The 10,000-nt window shown below is 33.0% G+C and overlaps 1 protein-coding gene across 1 annotated transcript in view; it reads right to left on the bottom strand.

Annotated features, from left to right (window-relative positions):
- Positions 1 to 10,000, bottom strand: part of LOC137657428 (uncharacterized) — a 103,200-nt gene that overhangs the window by 29,306 nt on the left and 63,894 nt on the right. The window contains exons 8-13 of the mRNA XM_068391763.1: positions 9,458 to 9,586; positions 8,847 to 8,977; positions 8,166 to 8,343; positions 5,893 to 6,131; positions 5,021 to 5,199; positions 4,431 to 4,598 (exon numbers count right to left, since the gene is read on the bottom strand). Coding sequence (XP_068247864.1) covers positions 4,431 to 4,598; positions 5,021 to 5,199; positions 5,893 to 6,131; positions 8,166 to 8,343; positions 8,847 to 8,977; positions 9,458 to 9,586 — 1,024 coding nt within the window. The remainder of the gene's footprint in view (positions 1 to 4,430; positions 4,599 to 5,020; positions 5,200 to 5,892; positions 6,132 to 8,165; positions 8,344 to 8,846; positions 8,978 to 9,457; positions 9,587 to 10,000) is intronic.

The raw sequence follows: 10,000 nt of genomic DNA, 5'->3' as shown, positions 1-10,000 counted from the left end.
ACAGAGATAGAGAGAGATAGAGAGATAGAGAGAGAGAGAGAGAGAGAGAGAGAGAGAGAGAGAGAGAGAGAGAGAGAGAGAGAGAGAGAGGTGTCTGCTGTGTTTGTTAGTGAGATATAATTTGGTTATATGTGCTATTTTGAAAGTCTATTAGGAGCAATACTTGTTGTTATTATTGTAGTTATCATTATAATTTTACTAAGCAAATGTACCGCCCGTGCATCACACACGCTCCTACACTGTACCTGAATTTCTTGTATATGAAATTTGTCGTTATCGCCTTCCCCTCGCACTCATTACCTGTTTAAGCCTCTATGTTGTCGAATCATTGTCCTTGATTTTTTTTGCCGTTCTTGCTCGGGACGGGTTTCATATAAGCTCATGTTCCGTCGAAATAAAGTTAGTCAAATTCACCTCGCTTCTCAATTATTATCTAACTGGCACCTCGCACGCAAGTTACGATCACAGTTGCAAATGCATAATATTACAAGCCCGAGGGTTCCAATAGGAAAAAGCAGCTCGGTGCAGAAAGGATATAGAGAAGTAACGATTAAACTATTGAAAAAGAATTTTATATATATATATATATATACATATATATATATATATATATATATATATATATATATATATATATATATATATATATATATATATATATCTAACATAACTATTCCCCCTAACCTAACCTACAAGCCGTGCCCTTACTTATATGCCTGACGGGGGCTGGGGGCGCTAACGGGACCCCGCGACCCCTCTTACACTGCCGTATTCTAAGTTAGACATAACAATACATACAGGTGGCCGCTGTCATACATGCACCCATAGATATATATATATATATATATATATATATATATATATATATATATATATATATATATATACATGTATATATATATATAAATATATATATATATATATATATATATATATATATATATATATATATATATATATATATTATATATATATGTATATATATATATATATATATATATATATATATATATATATATATTATATATATATATATATATATATATATATATATTAATTATAATAATATTACCAATAAAAATGATTACCTTAATTACAAGTACATTATATAACGAGATTTATGTCAACCTGTTCAACAGAAGAACGTTTTTAGCAAGTTTGAACTTATTATTATTATTATTATTATTATTATTATTATTATTATTATTATTATTATTATTATTACTGGTGAGCTACAACCCTAGATGGAAAAGCAGGATGCTATAATCCCAGGGGCTCCAACAGGGAAAGTAGCCCAGCGAGGAAAAGAAAAAAGGAAAAGAAAATACTTTAAGAAGGGTAATAACATCAAAATAAATATCTCCAATATAACTATAAAATCCCCAAGAAAACAAGAGGAAGAGAAATAAGATAGATTAGTGTGTTCAAGTGTACCCTCAAGCAAGAGAACTAACCCAAGACAGTGGAAGACCATGGTACAGAGGTTATGGTACTACCTAGGACTAGAGAACAATGGTTTGATTTTGGAGTGTCCTTCTCCTAGAAGAGCTGCTTTCCATAACTAAAGAGTCTCTTCTACCCTGACCAAGAGGAAAGTGGCCTCTGAACAATTACAGCGCAGTAACCCCTTTAGTGGAGAATAATTGTTTGGTAATCTGCGTTGTTAGGTGTATGAGGACAGAGGAGAATATGTAAAGAATAGGACAGACAATTCAGTGTGTGTGTACGCAAAGGGAAAATGAAAAGTAACCAGAGAAAAGGATCCAATGTATTACTGTCTGGCCAGTCAAAAGACCCCATAACTCTCTAGCGGTAGGAAGATCCTTCCACAGTCTTGTTAGTCTGGAAAAAAAGAAAATTCTAACATGCAGTAGTTTTGAGCCACCGGATGGAGAAGTAAAACTGTTGGAATTAACTGTTCTCCTACGTTCAGGATGGTACAGTCTCGAAAGATCCGAATGCACGAGATGAAGAGAATGATCTATTTTATTTTTTTCCTTTTTTTTTTTTGACGGAACGATGTGACCGGAAATAATTTACAGATCACCGATAAAGAATACTTACCCCCCCCCAAAAAAAAAAAAATATAAAATAAACAGCTGAAGACTAGACTGGAAAACTATACAAAATGTGATAGAATGAAAGCATTAGAAAATTTCCACAGGATAGATTGGTGACCAAAGCCCTTAAATGAATTTTTCAATATACCATTTATACTGCAATTGAAAAAGAAATAGATCGAATGTAATTTTCAAACGTAAATTCTCTGTCAAAAACAACACCCCGAATTTTACATCAGCAATATATATTTGAAGAAATTTTGTTAATGCAAAGATTCAGATGTTGAGGTGCCACTGTCGTCGACCTACTTACAATGATTATACTTCAAATTTTGTTGGAATTCAACTTCATTCCCCATTATTTCTCGCATGCACTAAATTTAGGTAGAAATCTAATAAGGCGCTCAATAACCACAGGTCTACATTCATGATACGAAATCGATGTGAAGAGAGTAACATTTTCTTCATGTGAAATAGCTAATATCGAAGTCCAAATCAGATATTAGGCTTGTATAGAAGGAAAAGTATTGGGTTAAGAACGCTTCTCTAAGAAACACTAATTATTACAATCCTAAAATCACTATGGTGCCCATCAACACTACTTTTTGTGACCTATTACTTAAAAACTCTAATGGTGCTAAGAAAAAGCACACCTCGTTCCATCTTTTTAGGTTTGAAAGCACTCATGATTAACACGGCCAAATGCAGCACTAAAATCAAGTCCAGTCTTTGTACAACATTGGAGACCATAGGAAGGACATCACATGTTGTTTTTGTTATAATATTCCTTGAATTCACTACTACAGTGACTATGAGGACCAACGGAAATTACTTGCTTATTACCGATGTCTGCAAGCATATAAAAACGATAAGTAGTAATTGAAGATTTGGCAGAAACTAAAACGTTATGATCGTTATCCACCGATTTTCAACCGAAAACGCAAGATTGTATAGTATAAAAAAGACATGATTAACATAAACTCTTGAAGCAAAGTGACATAAAAAGACATAATGTAAACAATGAGGTCCCTTGCGATAACTTAATTCACCTTACCTTTATTCACCTTAATTCACCCAGGGGCTCCAACAGGGAAAATAGCCCAATGAAGCAAGGAAACAAGGAAAAATGAAATGTTCTAAGAGTATTAATAACATTACGATAAATATCTCCTATAAACTTTAAAAAACATTAATAAAGCAACCGGAAGAGAAATAAGACAGCATAGTGTGCCCTCAAGCAAGAAAACTCTAGCCCAAGACAGTGGAAGACAATGGTATGAAGGTTATGGGCACTACGCAAGACTAGAGAACAATTACAATGCAGTAACCTCTTGGGTGAAGAAGAATTGTTTGGTAATCTCAAGTGTTGTCAGGTATATGAGGACAGAAAAAATATGCAAAGAATATATTTATAAGGCACTAATAAAAGAAATGATCAAAGTCTAACACTCCATAGGTAAACGGTAATTACGGGGAAGGGGAACTCACTGATTAATCTTCATTCTTTTCTCATGTGACGTTTTGAATTAATAGGCTCCAAATAAATGAACGCCATTAATCTATACTTTCTCTTTAGAACAAACACAAGTCCCTTTATATTATTTTGTGACCCTTAAAATAGAAGACTGGAAGCCTAAAAATATGAAGATTATACAGGGAGAGAGTAATTATGGAATAAATAATAGGGATGTAATAAGGGAAGACGAAATTTTATGCTAGATATTATAAGTAATGAAGGAGTCTTCTGATTATTGTGGGGGAATCATTTTCATATTAATTTTCTAGAATATGTTTTGGGTACGTGTAATTTTACAATACAAAATATATTCTTTCTCTACCACACACGACTGATATCAAACCATTTTTACCATATTATTAATTACACATACTCGTAAACCATGCACTGAACTAACCATTCACTCACATAAAGCCAAAATAAAGAAAGAAAAAATTGTGTGTGTTGCCATTAAACCATTTCCCCTAACAAGAAAAAAATGCAACAGTCATAACCATATATTTTTTTTTTTAATTTTAAAACGCAAGAGAGCACCCTGTAGTGTGGAAATTATTTCATTAACATTTGTTTCATACACCTATACAAAGGGCTCTTCAGCAACGCGTCAAACACCTAATACATCCAATGCGCTATTTACCACTAAATTGCACACGTCTTTACACTTTGTGAATATCGTGCCCTTTTCTATCAAGATTTTTCCGTTATCTATTCACCACTTTATAGATATTCCTCTCCTTCTATCACTAACAATTCTCATTTATACTTATATGTGCAATGGATTCTGGTTTGTTATGTATATGTAAACATGCTTACGTTACTTCAGTAAGATACTCAAGTATTCATTTCTAACCTACCTGCATGTCACCACAGAGACAGGCCACGATTTTCTGTGTCTTCGTTTGAACGAACAAAAGATAATCGACTTGACTCAAGGGCACCATGGAGGGCCTGCATTGACAACCCTCCTCCCCGCAGATGGTAGAGCAGCTGGCTGAGGTCAGGGAGCCACCTGCATCCCGCACCTGCAGGAACCAATGAGGAGTTAATCAATAAACTGTTTCATGCCTTTTTTAAATGAGTTTACATTATGTTCAATTACCGAGAATTGAGCTGTTCTTCGGAGGTCAGCAGTTATTTGTAACAACAAAGGTTTTTTTATTTTAGTGAATAAATTTAATTAAGAGATACGTAAATGAAATTAAAAAATATCTAACAGGAATAAAGATAAGAGAAGCATACCAAAGTAAGAGTTTCGTTGAGAACGGGAATACACATGAGGATATACTGTAGAGGTCACTAACCTTTTTTTTATGTTTCTTTATAATTAAAAAGAAATATATATATATATATATATATATATATATATATATATATATATATATATATATATATATATATATATATATATATATATATATATATATATATATATATCCTCTCTCACCATTATAGAAAGGCTTTGATTCGAGGTGGGGACGAAGAGGTAGCTACAGGTTAAAGAGCCTTCTACGTTCCACAGTAAGCGTGTAGGTGGATCTTGGACGGTGCCCCTTGAAGGGCTGTCAGCCCCGTAGAACATGACGTCACACACGCTGTTGGGGTTTTTCGTGCCTTCCAGACGAGCTGAAGAAATAGTACACAGAAAGAAAATAGTATAATGTTCTTCATCATCAGAGCAAGGATTGCCACACACGCACATGCACTCATGCACATATACACACACACGCACGCTAGCGCATCCTCGCACACACACACACACTCGCTAGCGCACGCTCGCACTCACACGCTAGCGCATACACACACACACATATCCTGTGTGTGTATATATATATATATATATATATATATATATATATATATATATATATATATATATATATATATATATATATGTGTGTGTGTGTGTGTGTGTGTGAATATATATACATATATATATATATATATATATATATATATATATATATATATATATATATATATATATATATATATATATATATATGTATATATATATATATGTGTGTGTGTATATATATATATATATATATATATATATATATATATATATATATATATATATATATATATATATATATATATATACGTGTATATAAAATTTCCACAGCAGTATTTGCGAACATATTTCAGCGTAAATAAATCATTTATCTATTGACAAAATGCATTGAAAGATAACAGAATATTACACTTCAACTCAGAGCTTAAAAGATAGATTAGGCACATCAAAATGAAAATATGCTGTCTTTGAGAGAAAGAAAGCTCGTGAAAATTACAGTATAATATGAAGATTAAACTTACAATTATGAAACTGATATGCTCCTACGAGGAACTGTTTCTCCACGTCCGTATGAAGACCGAGATTGAGGTGAATCTCGAGTATGTTGCCTGATGAAATGAGGAACTCTGGCTGAACAAATCTCCCCGAAGAGTCTCTGGGTTCCCTGGAGACAGGGCCACAGATCTTGCGGAGCAGGTTGTCGCTCTCGCTGCCGGCAATCCCGTCGTATATGGACACTTCTGAAGAACATGACTTACCACTGCAGAGAGGGGGGAACGTCTTGATTAAAACGTGAACAAAATTAAGCAACTTTCAAAAGACTGTGAAACGGGAGAGGGAAGAGGAACTCTAGAACATATGAAGAAAAGGCGACTTCTTTTGTTAGCAAATCAAGAAAATTAGATATCTGCATAAACATACTGATAATGCATTATTAAATTCGGACGTATGTCAGGCAAAATATTTTTTTTTCTTTTGATATATCCCTGGCCTCTTAAATACAAAATTATGCTACACTTGAAGTGATAGAATTGTTAAAGATTTCAAGTAAACATACAGAGAAATTATATTTTTATAAATCAGACCTCTTGAAATAAGTGTATAGAATATGTAATCTCATTAATTACGAAATTCGGTCTTTATAACTGTATTCAGTGATGAACTAAATGATGCAAAATATATTAGAAAATAATATTTATTTGAAAGAATACTCAAATTCTATTAATACAAAGTAATTCGTCTGATTCAAATACTGGTTGTTATTTGTTCCAAGTCAATTTTTTTATTTAAATGGTATATTTTTTTTTTTTAAATATATCATAAGCAAAACTACATGATTATGAAAGGCTTATTAGCGATTAATCTATTTTTCCCATCAAGTTAATGTCTTTTCCTTTACCCACGTTCAGATTTTCCGAAATTACATTTAACTATTCATTGAAAACATAATTTTGCAATTTAAATCGTAAAGCATCAAACAAATTTCTGAACGTGAGTTAATGAATCTACGCTCAAAATACAAAGCTTCATTTTCCTCGATAAAACCCTTAACCTTATTTCGCATAGTTTAATCAAGTTATATATCAAATTATGGAATTTTTCAGAACGCTGGATATTTTCGCCCAATTTAAACTTAATTTCCTTATATTAATTGCAACTTTCCAAATGTGTTAATCGTACAGAGATTTAAGTTAATTATGATAAACTATATATCCTAATTTCCACACGACAAAAATTACACGAGAGTGATAATGAGTTTATTATGGCGAAGGTAATGAGTCTCGAGAGGGTGTTATCAAAAAGTGCTTTATATAATGCGATGTGATGAGTGACATCTATTTCAAGAGGGATATTATAATGGGAGGTTTTATCGGAAAACGTTCAGTGACACAAACGATCATTAATGGATCTGAATTTAAATTGCTTAGTCTCATTGAATCTCTATCGGATGATTAATGGTGGAATGACGTAAAAACGTTTACCTTCAACTGAAATTAATTCCTGTCAGTGAAAGAAACATTTGAACTTCATACGAAATTTTATGGGAAGTGAGCAAGCAATATGGTGAGCTTGGACCGCATATGCTTTTGCATGCAAAAACATATGCAGACACTAAGCGCACGTCGTCAAACTCCGCGAACTGGTTCACGATACAACACGATTGATGGAGATTTCATCGTTAATAATGCTAGTTGAAGTCATATTGAACTGAAGTGTGATACCGCCTTTATGTTCTCTTTGTTATCTCACATATGATGAGGTGGGCATTATATACATAGAGAATTGGCATTAGGGATTCCCTATCAGAAGGACATATGTTTCAGCATTTTCTGGAGTGATGATACAAGGTCAGTAATTAAGTGGCATATCATGTTTACAGAATAAAAAAAAAAATCATATTTCCATTAAAGCTGTCGTTGGACGGTTATCACATGTATACTTGTTTGTTTTAAATGATTCCAAATATTCTTAATCTATATTGGACTTCTTACTCTCATAATCTGTATCAAACGTAAAGTTCTCAGGAATTCTTCATTGCTTGTGACGTAACAGTCAGCAATAAAGTTATTATTATTATTATTATTATTATTATTATTATTATACAATTATCTTTCCTTGAGAGTAAGGAATGACCACAGAAAATCAAAAGGAATTAACCAGTCAGTTTTATAATGATGAAAGTTTTGTAAAGATCAAAGGCAATGGATGGAGATGAAAAGCTCTGAACTGACTGAACGCGGAACGCTCTTCAACGGAAAGTGCTAACGACAAAACTACCGAAGAAATAACATACCCTAATTTGTACTTGAATAACGACACCTGGATGACATCGTCTTGGCGTCCAACGTAACGCAGCCAACAATGGTGCGACGGTGTGAAAGCGGATGTATCGAAGTTTCCCTGCCTGGTGCCGTTGCCCCAGTAGACCCGATGGCATCCGTGACTCCCGCTGTGCCCGCCTGTAGGGTCACCTGGGGAATGTAATGTACAGAGCAGCAATATATATATCTGGATTTGAAATTTTATTGGGGATTATTTTGGGATGAACAGTGATTCTGTCCACGAACTTTAGATCTTCGTAAGAAAGCCTATTCAATTTAGTAAATCCAAAGCTATGCAGAGTTATTAAGATTTGATTTTGAATGTTGAGTTCAACAACTATAACTAAAATTCCATTTGTAGATAAATATTTTGAGATAAGAACTAGGTTTGAAATATTAAGTGAGTGAGCACACTTTTCTTCATGCTGATATTTCCCTTCGTCTACTTATTGACCCATAAAAAGTAGTAAGTGTCATTAATATTCATTTGTCAGTATAATTATGAGTTAAGTAAAAATTGATTTCGAATGCCCAATCATAAACTCTGGAAAGTATGTGTATCGACCACCAATGCTGATATACCGGCTATGCATAACAAAATATCCTTCGGTAATAATACAAAGAAGTGTATGCTTCTTCTAAACGTTACTTACTCATAATATGTGTACTGTCAGGCGGTGGGGGCGGCGTTGGTGGGGGTACCATCGGGTTGCCTACTACATCCAAGAAATCGACCGTCGCGTGGAAACCACTGAATTTATAGGGCGGGAGGAATATCCCGGTGCTGGTCACGGTGAGACACAGGTGCAAATACAGAATGTCTGCCATTATTTGGTTTATTCAGGAAAGAAGGTATTTTTCAAAGTGTTAATATAGGTAGTCTTGATCTCCATATTAGAAAAAATTATTTGTATATAAACTATTAATCATATGATGATTAAATATACTCACACACATACACACACTAACACACGCACACGTATATATATATATATATATATATATATATATATATATATATATATATATATATATATATATATATATATATATATATATATATATATATATATAGTGTGTGTGTGTGTATGCATATATATTTGCGTATATGTGTGTGTAGCCTACACATTACAGGAGAAATCAAAATTTTTCAGAAAGAGAGTGATTATGAAATTTTAAGTTAATACAACGTTAAATGGTCAATGTGAATAATCAATAATTAAGTAAATAACGTTATCCTGTCCCTGTATTTATAAATGCTTACCTGAAATCAACCAAGACGTTCGGCCCTTTAAATTCTATAGTTCTGGCATCGTCGCCACAAAGCGTTGTGATGAGAGGAGACGATGTCGAAGTCCCCGAATATATGGCGAGATAATCAGAGGCACATCTCCTGGAGGACATTGAGTTGAGTACTTCCAAAATTAAGAACAAACTAGGAAAAGAAGCAAGTAAGTTTTCAGGGATAAAATTCCATCATTATTAAATTATGATTAATATCATGTGGGCTTATATACTCAGGTAACTAAATTATCAGGAATGAGATTGCATCATTGATAAATTATAATAAATATCAGTTGTGCTTGTGTATACAGGTAACTATCTTATAAAAAATTACAGTGCATTATTATTAAATCATAATAAATATCACATATGTTTTTGCAATCAAGTGAAATTCTTTATTTATTTATTTATAGTTTTATAGGTTTAAATAATAATAAAAAAGAAAAAAAAAATTCGAGTCTCCGTAATTAATTCAAGGAGCTTCAAACATCATTTCATCTTTCTTGAGTAATCCGGTTTAATT

This window comes from Palaemon carinicauda, chromosome 18 (genome assembly GCF_036898095.1).
Source record: "Palaemon carinicauda isolate YSFRI2023 chromosome 18, ASM3689809v2, whole genome shotgun sequence".
Taxonomy (NCBI): Eukaryota; Metazoa; Arthropoda; class Malacostraca; order Decapoda; family Palaemonidae; genus Palaemon; species Palaemon carinicauda.
The sequence above is the reverse complement of the archived record's forward strand: the minus strand, read 5'-3'. Positions and strand labels throughout refer to the sequence as shown.